The 19,651-nt window shown below is 41.8% G+C and overlaps 1 protein-coding gene across 1 annotated transcript in view; it reads left to right on the plus strand.

Moving 5' to 3' along the window:
• LOC149447669 (rho guanine nucleotide exchange factor 17-like) overlaps window positions 1-19,651 on the plus strand; it is a gene marked incomplete at its 5' end in the record, with an annotated part of 60,666 nt that overhangs the window by 22,778 nt on the left and 18,237 nt on the right. Inside the window, 4 exons of the mRNA XM_089652237.1 lie at window positions 5,542-5,628; window positions 5,749-5,816; window positions 9,746-9,894; window positions 17,462-17,636. Of these exons, the coding sequence (XP_089508363.1) occupies window positions 5,542-5,628; window positions 5,749-5,816; window positions 9,746-9,894; window positions 17,462-17,636 (479 nt within the window). The remainder of the gene's footprint in view (window positions 1-5,541; window positions 5,629-5,748; window positions 5,817-9,745; window positions 9,895-17,461; window positions 17,637-19,651) is intronic.

Consider the following 19,651-nt stretch of genomic DNA (forward strand, 5'->3'; position numbering starts at 1 on the left):
TAACAATCCTGTGTTAATGGCAAACAATGTGCAGCCAATGAGAAAAGGTCCACCACTGTATAAAAGGGCCTCTTACCAGACCAGTTGGACCATTTTATTATAAATGGTCATACTGCACTCAGCACATAATATGCAGATCTAACTCCACTGCAGCTGATCCTTGATCCCAATAGCGGATGTCACTTTGCTTCCTCAGATTTTTAAGCAGCTCTTTGAAATGAACAAATTTATTGCCTCAGCTCCTCGTCGGTGTTCTTTCTCTGCAAGGCAGAATACCTCTCCGGAACAATTTCTTTTAAATTTGGAATCTCCTCTGGTGTTCTTTGCTTTAAACATCATCATCCAGCCATAGATTGCTCTGTGCCTCTGCTCCACTTTCAGTATTAACGGTAAACAGGACAAATCGGGAGGGTGAACGGGGTACACAGACAGCAATAATAACTGACAGGTGTTCTAATCCATCTCCACTCCATCCCAAACAAAAATGGTTTGCCTTTAGTTATACTTTAGGTATTACTAACCCTGTATTGGCCTTTTATTTTAGTCACAGAATTGCTTTAAACACTTCCCGACCGGTCGTTGCATATAAACGGCGGTGGCACTGCAGGGTCGGGTGGCCGTTTATAAACGGCCTCCCCGCACCCTGCTTGTGCGCGCTCCCTGGGAGCGCACAGCACCGCGATCTGGTGCCCGCTGTGTCCTGCGGACACAGTGAAACACCGATCGTCAGACAGGACCTCTGTACGAGGTCCCGATCATGTGATCACTGATTGGCCAATCAGTGATCACATGCAAAGTAGTAAGCAAGATGTCACTTGTGATATCATTGCTTACTAGTGAAATCTGTGAATGAACACAGAGGTCACATGGTACAAGGCTATTCACAACAGCCTTGTACCATGTGACAAGCTGTGACCAATCACAGCTCACTCAGTACTTCTCAATGAGTGCAAGAATGCACACAGAGAGAAAGAGAAATGATTGCTTTTACATCCTATATGGGTGTAAAAGCAATCGGTGTATAAAAAAAAAAATCTTCATCACCCCCCACAAGTAGTACAGGGTCACCATGGTGACACTGTACTGCTAGGGTGAGAGTATGTAAAAAAATAATAAATAAATAAAAAATAATAATATAAAAAAATCAAATAAAAATATAAAAAAAAATTTTGAAAAATTAGAATTTTTGGTTATAAACTAATTTGGATTTTTTTTTTTTTTTTTTACTAAAAGGATAATGGAATAAATTTTGGCAAAGATTTATGATGAAATATTATTTATTTGCAAAATGTTATAAAAAAAACACTTTTTTTCAAAATTTGTGGACTTTTTCATTTACATAGCAAAAAAATAAAAATCCCAGCGGTGAATAAATACCACCAAAATAAAGCTTTATCTGTCTCAAAAAAATGGTAAAAAATTAATTTGGGTACAGTGTTGCATGACCGCGCAATTGTCATTCAAAGTGTGATAGTGCTGAAAGCTGAAAATTGCCCTGGTCAGGAAGGGGGTAAAAGTGTCCGGCCTGGAAGTGGTTAAAGAATAACACGGCCCCCAATATGGTTTGCTCATTTTGAACTTAGGCAGGTTTATCCCCTACCACTATGGTCTGATACTCTAGAGCAGTGGTGGGCAACTGCGGCCATCCAGCTGTCGTGGAACTACATGTCCCATGAGGCATTGAAAGACTGATAGTTGCATCATGACTCCCAGTGGCAGAGGCATGATGGGACTTGTAGTTCCACAACAGCTGGAGGGCCACAGTTTGCCCACCCCTTCTCTAGAGTGAAGATCTCCTTCTACCTTGAGCTTCTGCAAGACAGGCGGAGTGTTTCTGTTCAGCTGAGATACTGTTGTCACTGCCCAAAAAGATCTATTATCGGCAGATGCTACAGTGTTTGTGTCCAGCACACTCTAGTGTTCTCTAGTTGGAATTAAAGGAAATTCACTTAATAAGTGTAGTATTTTTTATTTCTCATCAACACACATAAAGGTAAAAAATATTGCACTCATATATACTGTGCCCGAACTGGCACAGTTGTGTACAGCCTGGATAGCTATCGCAATCCCTATAGTCCTTCTTTTGGTTTTTTTGGTGGTACAGCTCATTTCCATGGAGACGAGGATCTACAAGAGAGTGAAGAGAACAGAGATGACCATTAAGGTTGGAGGAGTAAATAAACCCACAAGCACTGTCTGACCTTTAGTAAAGTAAGGGTCACTGGAGTGCTGGTGAGTTTTTCTCATGGTGGTGTGGAGATTGGTGGCACAGACACAATATTTTGTTTGAAACACAAGAAGCACTTGAAGATTTGTTGCACTTTGGTGCGGTGGACTTTATAAAGAAAACATATATGTTTCACATGTTATGCTTTTAAGTTGTGGTAGTGCCTGTTAATTTCCTATATTTGTTTCACATATACAGTTAGGTCCATATATATTTGGACACAGGCACAATTTTAGTTTTTTTCAGGTATTTACCAAAACATATTCAAGTTCTAGTTATATAATGGATATGGGCTGGAAGTGCATACTCTCAGGTTTAATTTGAGGGTATGTACATCCAAATTGGAGGAAGGGTTTAGGAATTAGCACTTAAGAGTAGCCATTCCCCCTTTTTCAAGGGACCAAAAGTAATTGGACAATTTAACCAAAAGCTGTTTCTTGAGCAGGTGTGGGCTACTCCTTCATTATTTCTTCATCAATTAAGCAGGTAAAAGGTCTGGAGTTGATTCTAAGTGTGGTATTTGCATTTGGAATCTTATTGCTGTGAACCTACATCATGCATTCAAAGGAGCTGTCCATGCAAGTGAAACAGGCCATTGTAAGGCTTCAAAAGTGAAACAAATCCACCAGAGAGATAGCAGCAACATTAGGAGTGGCCAAATCAACAGTTTGGTACTTTCTGAGGAAAGAACGCACTGGTGAGCTCAGCAACATAAGAAGGCATGGACGTCCACGGAAGACAACAGCGGTGATGATCGTAGGATCCTTTCTATGGTAAAGAAAAACCCATTCACAACATCCAGACAAGTGAAGGACACTCTCCAGGAGGTGAGCGTATCATTGTCAAAGTCTACAATTAAGAGAAGACTTCACGAGAGCAAATACAGAGGATTCACCACAAGGTGCAAACCATTCATAAGCCTGAAGAATAAAAAAGCCAGATTAGCCAAAAAACATCTAATAAAGCCAGACCAGTTCTGGAAAAGCATTCTTTGGGCAGATGAAACTAAGATTAATCTGTACCAGAATGACGGGAAGAAATGTTTGGAGAAGGCTTGGAACATCTCATGATCCAAAGCACACAACGTCATCTGTAAAACATGGTGGAGGCAGTGTGATGGCATGGGCATGCATGGCTTCCAGTGGCACTGGGTCATTGGTGTTTATTGATGATGTGACAGAAGACAGAAGCAGCCGGATGAATTCTGCAGTGTTTAGAGATATACTGTCAGCCCAGATTCAGCCAAATGCAGCAAAGTTGATTGGACAGAGCTTCACAGTACAGATGGACAATGATCCAAAACACACTGCAAAAGCAACCCAGGAGCTTTTGAAGGAAAAGAAGTAAAATATTCTGACATGGCCGAGTCAATCACCTGATCTTAATCCAATTGAGCATGCATTTCACTTGCTGAAGGGAAAACTAAAGGAAAAAGACCCACAAAGAGCTGAAGACAGCTACAGTTAGAGCCTGGCAAAGCATCAGAAAAGAGGAAACCCAGTCTTTGGTAATGTCCATGGGTAAAATACGATTTCTCTTGCGCTCTAGGACCCAGGCCGGTGGCGAGTAGATGAAATCAAAACCAGAAGAAGCGACCACCAGTGAATGAAAGGTTGTGCAGCTCCAAAACAAGGCTGGGGAAGCCCGACCAATTCTGCATTCATCAACAGCTTCCCCAATGTCCATGGGTTCCAGACTTCCGGCAGACATTGCCAGTAAAGGATTCTCAACAAAATATTCAAAATTAACATTTTATTTATGATTATATTCATTTGTCCAATTACATTTGATCCCTTGAAAATGGAGGGACTGTGTATAAAAATGGGTGCAGTTCCTAAAATTTGTACTTAGATATTTATGTTCAACCCCTTGAATTAAAGCTGAAAGTCTGCACTTCAAATTAATTTGAATTGTTTCGTTTTAGTTTATTCTGGTGGAATACAGAGCCAAAAGTATGCAAATTGTGCCTGTGTCCAAATATATGTGGGCCTAACTGTAAATAGTAGTTGTGTATACCACTAGAAGAAGGTAGCATCACAGTTTAGATATTGTATTTTGTTAGCAGCCGCCTATGAGAGCCAACACCTGCATATCCACAGCAGCCAGACTCATCCACCTTACCAACCGCTCCGTTTCTGCCACCCCCCTCTGCCAATCCCTCCACTGGCTTCCGATTGCCCAACGGATCAAATTCAAAATGCTTACACTGACGTACAAAGCTGTCCATAATACTGCCCCAAATTACATCACCGACCTGATATCCAAATACCACCCAACACGTACTCTTCACTCCTCACAAGACCTCCTACTCTCCAGTTCCCTGGTCTCCTCCTCCCATGCTCGCCTCCAGGACATCACCCATCCTCTGGAACTCCCTACCCCAATCCATCAGACTATCACCTAATCTCCTCTCCTTTAGGCGCACCCTGAAAACCCACTTCTTCAGGGAAGCCTACCCCACCCCCTGCTAATTGCCGATCTCCTCCACTCTTCTTACCACTTCATCCCCCACAGCTTTTCCTCCTGTACCACTATCCCCTCCCTCCTAGATTGTAAGCTCCAAGGAGCAGGGCCCTCGAACCCCTCGTGTATCGCACTGTATTATTGTACCGTCCCATGTATTGTCTCCCATTGTGAATGTACAGCGCTGAGTGAACTATTGGCGCTTTATAAATACTGTAACAGAAGTGAGCAGGAATCAGAGAGCCTCAGCCAAAGGTGGCGGTGGCGGAGTTCCACCAAGTTCCAGCTGGAAAAAAGCCCTGGTCACTGCTATATAATCTTCCCAGTCGTTCCCTGGCTAGAGAGGTGATGATGCTGATTTACTGTCCATCCAGGAGGCTGGAGGTGACACAGGAAGCTGAATTGCTGAACCTGGAAGATAAAAAGGGGCCATGTGAGAACTCTGTGAGGTGCTGCCATTCATTTACAGTGGTACCAGAGCATGTATACACAGCCATAACAAATACTTCTGTCTTTAAAGAGCATATGCATTGCCTTATAGTACGTTGGAAAAAAAAATTAGCCAAATATGTTTGGACCATTGAAGCATGTTAGGCCCTTTTGAAAATGAATAAGCAGTGCAATGTAATATGCATCATCTTGCTAAAAACCTGAACATCAACATGCACATAGTAATAAAGGGGCCCATAATTGGGTACTATGAGGATCTGAGTAAGCGGTGTGAAAAATGTGTGTAAATCACAGGGCTGGCTGTACAGACTTACAATTCCTTTGTCGGGTAAAAGAGTAACCATATATGAATTGCAACTGTTGTCTCAAAAAGCATGACAATTTTTATCTTTGCATTGCAGCATTCACGTCTATCAGTCCTCTGACAACATCCGCAACCGCAAGAACAGCATGAAGATGCAGCACACAGCGTCCGTCATGTGTATACTGTGAGTGTCAGGGGTAGCGGGGTATTTCCCAGCTCCCCCCACCCCTTGTATTTCATATTAATGTAACTCCGTAATACTCAGTTGGCTGCTCAACCTAAGCTGTGTTTTTTGCTTTCGCAGATATTTGGACAACCAAGTGTTTGTGTCGCTGGCAAATGGAGATCTGATTGTTTACCAGAGAGAGGCAGGTGAGGGAAAAGACAGAGTCCTTGCAGGGAAACCACTGTACCAGAATGGAAGTGTCACCCTCAGCCTGTATGTTCCATCTTGGCATGGTGTGGTTTCCTCTGATGTCGGACCAGGAACGCACATACTATCCGCATGTAATCTGCCATTTCAAATGGACCTCGGACACTGAAAGGACCCATAGTAGGGGATGATAGTGGGATAGATGCAATGGGCACCTGGGCGGTCAAGGTAGAAATTTTTCCCTTCCACAGCTAGTTGTCTATTTGACTGTGGCCATACATTATACAACTTTCTTTTCTGCAACCATTGATTGCAGGAAAGAAAACTGATCAATTCCACCATCAACACAGTCCGTGTTGATGGGGGAATCCCTCCTGCAGCTCTATTGTGTACAGACAGCAGAACACAATGATCACTACTGGTGGCTAAAGCCACAGGCAGTGATCAAAAGAAACAACCCGTCAGGCTGATTGTACTGAAGTCGACTTCAGTACAACCAGCCTGCCCATAGACTATTATTATTATACAGGATGTATATAGCGCCAACAGTTTGCGCAGCGCTTTACAATAAAAGGGAGACACTACAATTACAATACTTTTAGTACAGAAGGAATGTATTTATTGAAACTCGGCTGATTCATCTATTGCTGGCTTTAGACAGTCAGCCTCCCTGATCAGCAGCCCAGCAGGCATTGAGTGCATTTTATTCAGTCAAGCATGACTGATAGACCTACACTGAAAGAGAAATGCTGTATGGCTATCATGAAAAAGCAGAAAGCAGAGCCTGCATGTATAATGGATAGATATGACTTTTCCCATGTGCACATATAGTTATAAATTGTACAGAAATGTTTGGTTTCGCAGTTTTTTTTTTTTCAGTAAGCTGATAGCTTGACACATTTATATAAAAATCGATATAATTTATGAATTATAACAGTCTATAGCCTTTAATAACAAAAACATTACCATAGCAATGAATGTCACAAGGGAGCTCAGTCTGTGTCTGCAGTTCTCTCTTCTCCCCAAATCTGATAGACATTAAGGAGATTTGATTCACATACAGAATGAGTGATATGGCTCCAAGTCTTACTTGGTAATGGGCTGAACTTGAAGTCTGCTCTTCTGTCTCTGTTTTTGATGACGGCAAGATGGAGGAGAGGTAAGCGGCAAGGTGCATGTGTGCCCAGGCCCTACTGGATGGTACAGTCTGTACAGGGTAGGAGCAGGGGCGGACTGACAACTCATGGGGCCCCCGGGCAATAGGGGATCATGGAGCCCCTGTGTCCTTGCCCAAACTCAAAAAAGTCTATGAAAAAGGTACCAGGGGCATCTCATGGGGCCCCCTACTGACCCCGGGCCCTCAGGCAGTGCCCGAGTTTCCAAATGGTCAGTCCGCCACTGGGTAGGAGTTTTTTTAAAGTTCACTTCAGGCTGGCCCCTTTTGCAGGTATAGCTATGGAAAACATTAAAAATAAGTGTCGATACTGTTTAAAATCCAGCAATACACTGTCTCATTCTGCTCTGCCCGTGCTCAGTTGCTCTCTATTTTTAGGCACTGCCAAATTTGTAGAGACTGATCTGCTGACAACCTAAAGATTTACTGCTGCTCAGGGGCTGTGGGCTTCAGCAAAATGGCAGCCTTTAGCAAAAAGAAGCATGAACAATGCTGGAGACAATTTACAGCACACACTAATTTTGGTAGCATATTTATTAATTTGGAATATATGTTCCTTCCTAAAGAACATTATTTTTTATCAAGTTGTTATGGGTAAAGTTCCACTTTAAATGGGCAAATGCAGCATGCTTTTAGGTGCATTCAGTTTGCACTTGTTAGCACCTCTTAGTTGCATCTGACCTGTGCTTGATTGTTTCAGATTTTCTATTGATGAGCACAGGGAGAAATTGGGCTCTTAAAGTAGTAGTAAACTGCCCAGAAAAAAAAAAATGGGCCCCCTGCAGGTTTAGGTCACAATGTACTAGTATGCACCACATACTAGTACATTGTGACAGACTTGCCTGTACACAGAGCCCTCCAACACCGCACTGTCACGGCTCCCTGGTGGTGCTGGTCTTACCTTCCAGATTCGCGGGCTCTGGTGGTTTGAATGGCCAGAGCCATGATGACATCACGCCCGCACATGCATGTGGGAGCCCTCTGCTGCGGCACGGAGCTCTGAAGGTCCGGCACGCTGTGCTGTCCCATCAGAGCGCACGCACGGGTGACACCACCATCTGCATGCTGTGTAAATATCTCCTAAACTGTGCAAGGAGATAATCACTGTACCAGCAGGAAAGCCTTATTCTAGACTTGCCTGTAGGTACTACTTACAAAATGGACTGTACTTCCACTTTAATGATTCAAATGCCCGTATTTCTTTTTTTTTTCAAATGGACATTTACAGCATGTCCATTAAACAAACCATTTCCACAGTACTTAGTTTGACAGATAACAAAGGAAGCCCATTCAACACCACCTTCTAAAGTCCAAATAAGAAGAAATTTCATTTAAAAACACTATACGGCCAAAAGTTTGTATACCCATGTATTGAGTTCAGATGTTTCCAGTAGGGGTTTTGTTAATTCTGCAGCAAAGACAGTTTAAGCCATTGTATGCTTCCAACCATATGTTAGCGGTTTAGGTTAGTCCCTTTTCTGTTCCAGCATGACTGTACCCCTGTGTAGATTTCTAGCTCCATAAAAACATGGTATGGTGAGTTTGGTGTGGAGGAACCCTAATGGACTGCACAGAACCCTGACCTCAACCCAATAGATGAATCCATCAACAGACAGTTCTTCTCATCCAATATTAGCACCTCACCTCTTTTTGAGTGAATGGGCATAAATCTCCACATAGACACTCCGACATCCTGTGAAAATCCTTTCTCACAAATTGGTGCCCGTTATAGCCACAAACGAAGGCCGGTGTCATATTAATGCCCTTGGTTTTGGAATGAGATAACCGAAAGCTCATATAAGTGTGTGGGTTAAGTGTCCAAAAATGTTTTACCATATAGTATATATAACAAAAAATGAACAGTGTACCCTTTAAATAATTCCCCAATTGCACCTAAACACTTTTCACCCCAAAAAGTGTATCATCCAAATATATATATATATATATATATATATATATATAAAGTGCTAATATACTAAATAACACTAATAAATACCACTGTCCAAAAATTATATTGTCCACAATAAAAAATAAAATATAATCAAATAAAATAAACAGAGTAGACAAAAATCCTCCAGAAAGACAGTCCGCAAAAAGGCTTCCAGCCGAATGTAGATCCAGTGATTATGGAGATCGAACCTCAAAAAAAGAGAGAACTCACATAGTGTGATACCATAAAAACGCATAAGGTAATATCAACATCACTGCAAAACGCATGTGAATCACACTAAACCACACGTGGTGACTCATGCAGGTGAGTATAATGTGAGCTGTGCAAACTGCTATAAACACTCTCGTGCCGTGTGCAAACCATGTAAACACGTGTCCACTTCTAAGTGTAAGGATAAAACACTCTTACCAGAACATGGATATAACAAGCATGCAAGTCCCAATCCAAAAACAGCTTTTCAAACTTAGCAAGTGGGAAATTCCTCCTCCATTACCATATAGATTCCCTCCAAAGCTGAACAGATTATACTGATAAAGTTCATGTAAAAACTCATCCGGTCATGTTCTCAATGACTCCGGATAATGCCACCACAAACAGCAATAGGAAGTTCTTCAATACCACATAAATTTTATTGCATAAATGTCACATCATATTAAAATTACGAACAGACCCTCCATAGATCTTCAGGAACATATAGTATATATGTCTGTGGATATGCGGAGACTAGGAATACATCTATTTGAAATAAATAGGTCCAATTCTGTTCATGTCTTCTTTGACCTCTTGTGTCTTCTGTTTTCCAGGAAGTTTTTGGGACCCTCAGAACTCCAAAACTATTTCTTTAGGTTCTCCTGGAAACCCTGTCACCAAAATGGTGTCCGTCTCTGGAAAACTCTGGTGTGGATGTCAGAACAGGGTCACCATCTTCAACACCTCATCCCTGCTTCAGGAGGTTGGTCTGCTGTTTACTTTTTCATTTGGGGATTCTGCATTGAATGCATTTCTGGGAAATCAACAGATACTTATCCGTACTTGCAGAATTTCTAAAGCCCAATTGAACATTCAGTTTAAGTTAGATAGATACATTCCAGGTGCAGCAAAACAAAAGGTGTGTAATTTATTTTCTTTAAAAATCAGCCACAAAGTAGAAAACCTGTCGCCTGCCAGCTTTCTACAAAGAAAGACTCTTGCTCTCTGTGTGGAAGCAGTGGTTTCTATGCAGAGGTCTGATATGCATCTTTCGGAGTCGGAGCTCTCCCCTCAGCTGGGAGCCTAATCATTGCTGATTGCAGAGCTATAGGGGTGTGTTGGACCTCTGTAGAGAGACCACTGCTTCCAAAACACTTATTCTCTACAACATGCTGGCAGGGGACAGTTTTTTTTTTTTTTTCTTTTCAGGCTGTGGCTGCTTTAGAAAGAAAACAAAGGACCCTGAACACCTTTCAATGCACATTATTTATTTATTTCAGGTACTTGTATAGCACCGTCAATTTATGCAGCGCTTTTACATATATATTGTACATTCACATCAGTCACATGGAATGTATTTAGTTGATTAAAATTGAAGGTTCACTTGAGCTTTAAAGGGATAAACCCTTGTGATCATGTTCATGTATTGCAGAGATGTACTGCACGTTTATTTTTGCTTTCCAGTTATACGCAAAATCACGTGTATATATACGTGATTTGCATTTCCAGGTAAGGGGCGCTCACGCCACCCTATCCACGCCGCTATTGGCTGCTGAGCATGTCAGTCACCGGATCCCGGCCGGCAATTCTCGGCCAGGACTCTGCAGTTGTCGGCAGAGCTGACGGGAGAGACCTGTGTGTAAACAACACAGGTCTCTCTCCTGTCAGCATAGACATGCTGCTTTGTAATTCTCTGTACAGCAGAGAAATACAAAGCAGCATGCCTTCCTAGTAAAACACCACACGTAATGCACGTAATGTAAAAGAGCACACAGTTAATCCTTTGATCACCCCAGATGTTAACCCCCTCCTGCCCAGTGTCATTAGTACAATGTCAGCTTTTTATTAGCACTGATCACTGTATTAGTGTCACTGGGGATGTCGGTGGCAGTTAGCCAGCTCCCACCCAGTGTCAGAACGCTTGCTGCAGTCGTGCTATAAGTCGCTGATCACCGCCCATTACTAGTAAAAAAAAAAAAATTTTTTTATAAAAATTCCAGTATATATACCGTCATTTGTAGACGCTATAACTTTCACGTAAACCAATTAATATACATCTATTTGGATTTTTTTTTAGCAAAGATATATGGCAGAAAACATTTTGGCCTAAATTTATGAAGACATTTTATTTTCTAAATTTTTTTACTGGATATGTTTTATAGCAAAAAGCCAAAAATATTGTTTTTTATTCAAAATTGTTGGTATTTTTTTGTTTATAGCGCAAAAAATAAAAATCGCTGAGGTGATCAAATACCACCGAAAGAAAGCTCCATTTGTGGGGGAAAAGGACGTAAATTTCATTTATGTACAGCATTGCATGACCACGCAATTGTCAGTTAAAATAATGCAGAGCCATATCGCAAAAAAAGTCCTGGTCAGGAAGGGGGGTAAATCCTCTGGAGGGCAAATAGTTAACAAGCAATAAAGACTTTCCTTCTAAATTGTGTGGATTCCTGAGATCTGTGCCCCTCCTTTTTAAACTTTTTTAAGCACATTGTATATATACTGTGACCAGGTTTTTACTCCCAGTCACAGTCACACTTAAGGTCCAGCAATTTTGTGTCCAGGCACTTGTCACCATTGCCACCATTATCTTTACTGATGGTTTCTCTGGGTCCTACGGGGATATTTTTTAGTCATTGAGAAGCCACTGATGATGAAACAACTGCACATCTATAAAGGATTTACATTGTTCCCTACACCTTGCTTTCTTACAGATGCTGGGAATGAGCCAAAAGTGTACACTGCATGGTGCATGCATTGCACAGTGTACATAGAAAACTTATATGGGAAGAGGCAGAGGAGGCTTTGCATGCCTCTTGCACCATAAATTCCTACCTTGTAATAACATTTTTTTTTTTTTTTGACGGTTTGTAATGATTTTCGTTTAATGACACTTAAAATACATGAATAATGTGCATAAAAAACTCTCCTAATTTACCCCAACTGGATACTGTTGGATTTTTAGACACATATAATACTGCTTCTAGTGTCTTGAGGCGATTATGAATGAAAGAGCCATTGAAATAAAAAAATGAAGTGTGATTTTATTCTATCACACAATGGTGTCAAATAAACAATGTAAAGCGTATTATGAACAGTTCCATGTAGATAAAACTACTGTAAAACTGACAAGCGAAAGTTCAAAGAAAAAGTCACCATTATCTGTCATGGCTGTCCTGTCCTTGCCATGCTGTCCTTCTCAATGACTTTGTAAAGAAGGAGAAGCCGGATGTGACTAAATTGTAGCTGGAAGTGATCTCGGTATGCACCTGTTGCAGCTTCTCAGACGTGTGTATGCAAGAGTCATGTTGCTTGTGTGTGTGAGCGAGATTGTGTGCCCCCCGAGTGTCTGTGTCTCATGCACTTTTAAGAGGCAAATGTACGTCATAGTTAGTGATCTGAATACCTTCTATGGAAAGTATTACTGCTTAGCAAAGCCATTTCATATAAGGTAAAGATGCTAAACATATGATGTTTGATGGACAGGAACATATGTATGCTGATGTACCAATATTATAAGCTAATGACGTAAATGTATCAATGTTAATGACGTATACTAAATATACACAGAAAATACGTAATGTAATAGTAAGTCACTTCTAATAACCTTGACATAACTACCAAATACTTCTATGCCTAAATATCTCTAAATATAGTCTACTCAACTTTCAACTGGTATATACTATTTCAGCTTAACTTGTATATCTTTTGGTCTCAGCTATAATTGAAGAATAGTAAATACTACCATTTGTCAAAGACCACTTACACATATTAATATTAATTATGACTAATCATAAAAACCAAATATTTTGCAAGCTTGCCATCAATATAAGTGCCGAATCATAATTTAGATTTAACAGATACTAACCTATTTATCTAACTTGTTGTTTGCTAATACAATTGTACATCACCTGAGCACAGTAGCATAATTGCCTCATTAAGTTACGTTATCACACTTTGGGACAGTTATTCCCATTTTGATATGTTTTTTTTCTGGAAATGACTGCTATGGCAAGACATCTCACACAGTATATGGCACATAAATTTGACTGTTCAGCATTTTTGTTCTTACCACACAAGGGGACCCTGTAATGCTACAGAAAGAATGAGCAGTGTAATACCTGGGCATAGAGATGGCCATTTTGTTTTTAAGCGGCATTTTCCTACAGTTGGAAAAAAAAACTTGTAGGTTACCTAAATATTCTGGTTTTACAACTAGCATATGTATATGTGTGTGTGTATGTATGTATATATGTATATATATATAATGTGAGAACTCGCATCCAGTGGTAGAGCTTTTTAAGGCACACAGCAACTCGCTTCTTTTTTTTTTTTAAATGCCTTTTAGCCCAATTTTACTTAAAACAGAAAGTTCATTAACAAGCTTCCCATTATTATTATTATACAGTGTTTATATAGCACCAAAAGGTTTGCTCAGCGCTGTACATTAAAGTGGGGGGACAGTACATGAGACAATACAGTAACAATACAATACACGAGAGGTACGAGGGCCCTGCTCTTTCGAGCTTACAATCTAGGAGGGAGGGGGTATAGGTACAGGAGAAAGTGGCTGTGGAGGATGGAGTGGTAGGAGGAGTGGAAGAGAACGGCTCTTAGGTGAGGGTGGGGTAGGCTTCCCTAAAGAGATGGGTTTTCAGGGTGCGTCTGAAGGTGTGGAGGGTAGGTGACAGTCTGATGGATTGGGGTAGGGAGTTCCAGAGGATGGGGGAAGTCCTGGAGAAGTCCTGCAGTCGGGCGTGGGAGGAGGATTCCAGAGAGCTAGAGAGTAGGAGGTCTTGTGAGGAGCGAAGGGCACGGGTAGGGTGGTATTTGGGTATCAGGTCAGTGAGGTAGTTTGGGGCAGCTTGGCTTTGGCTATGTATGTCAGAGTAGTTTGAATTTAATGCGTTGGGCAATCGGGAGCCAGTGAAGGGATTGGCAGAGGGGGGTGGCAGAAGTGGAGCAGTTGGTGAGGTGGATGAGTCTAGCCGCTGAGTTCAGGATAGACTGAAGCGGGGATAGTCTGTGTTGGGGCAAAGTCGTCCAGGAAGAGGGATACGGGCCCAGGAGGCCGATAGATTACTGCAATCCTCAGAGGGGTGGGAGAGAAGAGCCAGATGCAGTGGGCCTCGAAGGAGGAGAAGGATAGGGAGGGGGGGTTAGGGAAGACCTGGAAGGTGCTCAGCAGTGACAGGAGCATGCTGACCCCACCACCTCTGCGACCACTCGGTCTGGGTGAGTGGGTCCGGACGAGGCCTCCGTAGGTGAGTGCTGCAGGGAAGGTGGAGTCAGTGGCTTGGATCCAGGTTTTGGTGACCGCTAGGAGGTTGAGGGAGTGGGAGACAAAGGGATCATGGATGTTGGTGAGCTTGTTGCAAACCGAGCGGGCGTTCAGGAGTGCAACCGAGAGAGGAGGGGTGGATGCGGGGAGGAGGGGGATGGGTGTAAGGTTGAGGGAGTTGCGGCGGCTGGCGGGAGCAGGAGGGTGCCTAGAGGGGGAGTGGGGAGGTGGGGGGCCAGGGTTCAGGAAGATGTCCCCGGCAGTTAGGAGAAGGAGAGGGGTGAGGAAGGTGGCATGGGAACGGGATGTGCAGGAGCATGTGGATCTGTCTGTGGTGGCGTGTGGGTTGGCGGGAGAGTGAAGTATCAGGAGGAGGTGGTGAGAGCCATAGTGGGGAGAAGAAAGAAGTGAAGGAGCAATGTAGAGCTGTTTTGGGGGAGTAGGGGGGTAGAGGGAGGCGATTTTGGGAATGGAGGAAAGGAATAGGAGGAGGAGGAGTGCAGGTGACCTGTTAGGGTGAGCAAAGTGCTGGTCAAATCGGGGGAGGTGAAAGGTTTCACATCATTTGTAAATGTAGTTGAGGTAAGTCTTTTATTATTGGTGCGAGCAAATGTTTAATTTATGAAAAAACAAAAAAACAGCACAAATACAACACCCTGACTCAATCAATACCTTAAATGTCATACAGTGTAAAAATCAATAAAAATATAAATAACAATAAAAATATATAATAATATAATTCTCTAATTATATTAAAGTGTCCAAATAAATATAAATAAAGGAAAGTCCTTTCTCCCCCAAAAATTGTGAAAAAAACAGATATCCAAACGAGATAGTGCTTCCACCATTCACCAGTGAAAAACCAACATCAGCCGCACTCACCAGATGATGGTGAGTAATGCGCCTTTTAGGATGTTTTGGGATCCTAAGCCCCCTTTGAAGCCTTCAGGACTCCTTTTTTCCCTTGCACTGCTGTGGAGTTTGGTGAGAGGAGAAGGCAGGAGCGAGTGGAAGAAATACCCTTAATCCGATATGGTGGGAAGGAGCCCTGAAGGCTTCAAAGAGGGCTTAGGATCCCAAAACATCCTAAAAGGTGCATTACTCACAATCATCTGGTGAGTGCGGGTGATGTTGGTTTTTCACTGGTGAATGGTAGAAGCACTATCTTGTTTGGATATCTGTTTTTTTCACAATTGGGGAGAAAGGACTTTCCTTTATTTATATTTATTTGGACACTTTAATATGAATGGAGAATTTTTGGGGGGGTCACTTTAATTATATGATTTTATATTTTTATTGTTATTAAGTGTTCTTGCATGGCAAGACCACTTACTGTTATCTCACATATATATTCTTATTATTATATTATTATTATACAGTATTTATATAGCGCCAAAGGGTATGCTCAGCACTGTACAGTAGCAAGGGGGACAGAACATGAGACAAGACAGTAACAACACACTACACGAGGGGTTCGAGGGCCCTGCTCTTTCGAGCTTACAATCTAGGAGATAGCCAAATTTACCACCCTAACTCCTCACACAGTTTTTACACTACATAGACAGTAATATACCGAAATGTGCGGATTGTTCCCCATTGGGGTGCTATTACTTTGTGGAACGTTTCGCCGAATGGTTCACGAAATATCGGCATTTTTGTGGTGAAATTGGTCCCATAGGAATGAATGGCGGAATGTTCAAAACTAGAGTGGGAGCTGACAAAAGCTAGAGTGGGAGCTGAACAATCAGGACATGATTTCTAAACTGCCATCACTCCCTCATTTTCAAGCCCACCTACACAAATCTTATATCAAATGTTCAGCTATCCCTGCTGCCGCTAAAAATGTCCACGTCTAAGCCATAGTCCTGATAGTTTTCACAATATGACCATTTGTTTGCAACTCACGCTGCCCATTGACATTCATTGAAACTCCACTCTAGTCACCTCAAATTTGAAGGGCAATTTCTAAACTGCGACTGTGCCTTCATTTTTAATATTTCAGAGACATACTATGCATCAAAATGTAGGTCTGGGTCTTGTGATTCTCACAATATAAAGCTCTTCGGTGTAGGATTTATAATTTTTAAACTACAACCATTTGAAGATGGCAACCGCCAGTGAAGTGAGCAAGTTGGAGCAGTTTGTTTTTAACTGCTCTTCTCTGCCCTTGCTGTAGAGTGAGTTGCCATAAGAACCCAGGTGTGTGAGCAGGCAGCAGAGTGACAAGCCACTCCACCCAGTTACTCCGCCCACTCCAGTTGTAGACTACTGGTGGAGGCAAGAACACTTCACACAATTTCCCCAGAAATTGTAGCTTTTATAGTTTATTTATATTGATTTTTATACTGTATGACATTTAAGGTATTGATTGTCAGGGTGTTGGTTTGCGCTGTTTTTTTGTTTTTTCATTTTTGGTTTATCTGTGCGCAGCAGCAATCTATAGCCTGGGTGTAATTTTTGGGGGTATTCCAGTGCTCTGGGGTTTACTGTATATTTAAATGTTTAATTTATGCCAGTTGATCCTGCTATATTTCTGCCCCCTTTTTTCTGAGGCCTTTCTTTTTAATAGGGTAATCACCAGCTCCAAATTCTGCAGGATGGTGTTCTCCCTTTGCCTTTACTACAGTCAATGCCGCACCCCTGCTGGTTGATTGACAACTGATCTGATCATTTAGCAGCTGAGACATGAACTGGCTGTAAATGACAACTGATCTGATCATTTAGCAGCTGAGACATGAACTGGCTGTAAATGTCACTGCCCTTTTTTTTTTTGCTGGACAGCTTGGCTAGTTACAGGAAGTGAAAAAATAACAGATCTACTGTCAGGATCAACAGGTTAAAAAAAAATTGTTACTGGGTGGAATCAAGAAAAAAAAAACTGTTAAGACTTATGACGATCTGCATCTTGTATGTCTTTTTTTTTTTTTTTTTTTTTTTTTTTTTTTAATTTTGCTTGTATACATACTGCTTGTGTGGCCTAAAGCACACCAGTTTGCTATGCCTTCCTCAACAGAAACTAACATTATTTTTACCTTTTCTGTCACAGCACATGTTCCAGATTGGACAGGACCAGAACCGCTGCGTGACGTGTATGGTCAGCTCCAACCAGGGGATGTGGATCGCTCTACAGGGTAGTGCCCAGGTCCGCCTTTATCACGCTACCACATTTGAGCAATTGGCAGAGGTGGATATTGCACCGCCTGTACACAAGATGTTAGCAGGTAATAGCAGGCAGAAATTGTAACCCAGTTAAACACGACTACTTGTTGGGGTGCTTGTGGTTTGAAGGTAAAATATAAGTAAAAGGCAGTCTTTGAAGTTTAAAATTAAAAGAAAAATATTATTATACAGAATTTATATCGTGCCAAGAGTTTGCTCAGCACTTTACAATATAACAGGAGACAATACAGCAACAATACAGTTCAATACAAGAGGGTTAGGAGGGCCCTGATCCTTGGAGCTTACAATCTAAGAGTATTTATAATGAACAGGAGGAAAGTATCTGGTTTTCCCATGGCAGTAGCAATGTCACTATGCAAATACCAGCCTGGTTCATTGTGTCTCTCCCTTGTGATCTAGATGAGCGAGCCATTGCTGGAGAGTGACATTCTGCATTGTTTCTGTCAGCGACAAGATAACCATTAGCAGATAGCGAGGGCACAACGCGTGGAAACATTGTGTTCTCTGTTCTGCATAGTGATCTTGATGCTGGCAGCATTACTAGTGTGATATGGCCCCTAAAGCAGAACTACTCTATGCCTGAGCACCACAGACTGAACGCTGTCATTCAATTTTAATATTCAAAGCAAACTCACCCATCCATCAATATATCTGTTCTTTGTTTTGTTGAGAAATCACTTTGAAAAACATCTTCCAAGTATTTCTAACCACAGCCATCTTCAGACGATTCATGTAGCATTTACTTCCTGGAATCCATCTGCCCTTAGCTCAGGCATGCAGATGGGGGGGGGGGGTGCTTAGCTGAGAAAGCCCCCCCCCCCCAAAAGAAAGGAAAAAATCCCATGAAGACTCTTTGGAATCTGACATCATTTTGCTCTAGGCCAGAAACCAGGAAGCAACTAAAGAAAAAAAAATTAGGAAATCTAAAAGAAGCAAATATAATATACTGTACCTTCCTAAATATCCTTCCCCTTATTTCTCTGTCAAGATCTGTCCCCGCATGCCAGAGTGCAAAAGGTAACCCTGGACTCAGAACTGTCTTTTTTTGACCCACATCCGATCACTGTCCAAATCATGCCGCCTCAACCTCCGCAACATCTCCAGAATACGCCCCTTTTTAACCAACGACACCACAAAACTTCTATTTCACTCCTTTGTTATCTCTTGCCTCAACTATTGCAACTCCCTTCTCATTGGATTACCTTTGCATAGGCTATCCCCCTTCAGTCCATCATGAATGCAATGTCTCTGCCAATCTCTCCATTGGCTTCCACTCACCCAACCATTAATATTCAAAATACTAACAACAACTTACAAAGCCATCCACAACTCTACCCCCAGCTACATCACTAACCTAGTATAAAAATGCCAACCAAATCATTCTCTTCGTGCTTCCCAAGACTTCCTTCTCTCTAGCTGCCTTGTCTCCTTCTCCCATGCTTGTCTCCAGGACTTCTTCCGAGTCTGTCCCGTCCTATGGACCTCCCTACCCCAACCTGTCCCAACTATCTCCTAATCTATCCATCTTTAGATGATCCCGGAAAACCCTTCTCTTTAAAGAATCTGCTTCTAAGTAATACACTGTGTTTTTACTTTCTCCAACAGCTCATCCACCCAGTTATTACCTTTTGTATTGCTTGACCCTCCATCTTAGATTGTAAGCTGTAATAAGCAGGTCCCTCTGATTCCTCTTGTACTGAATTGTATTGTAACTGTAATGTCTGCCCTCATTTTGTAAAGTGCTTTGCAAACTGTTGCCGCCATATAGATCGTGATTAATAATAATAATAGTAATAATAATAATTTACTAAGGCTAGTAGCATAAAGAATAAAAACGGTTGATTGAGAGTTTAGTTCCACATTAAGAATACAGGATTAAAACTGAATCAAGCCCATCAATTTGATTCCAAAAACCTAAATTTAGGCCTCGTTCACATGATACGTGCAGAAAACGCGATGGAAACTGACACGCAGATTTCACTTGCAGAGACATCAGTTTCATGCCTACTACAGTGAACTGTATACACATTGCTGATTCCTGCGCAGAAAAATTCTG

Source organism: Staurois parvus, unplaced genomic scaffold (genome assembly GCF_062004578.1).
Source record: "Staurois parvus isolate SC_StPar_1 unplaced genomic scaffold, SC_StPar_1.0 ptg000677l, whole genome shotgun sequence".
In the NCBI taxonomy this organism is placed as follows: domain Eukaryota; kingdom Metazoa; phylum Chordata; class Amphibia; order Anura; family Ranidae; genus Staurois; species Staurois parvus.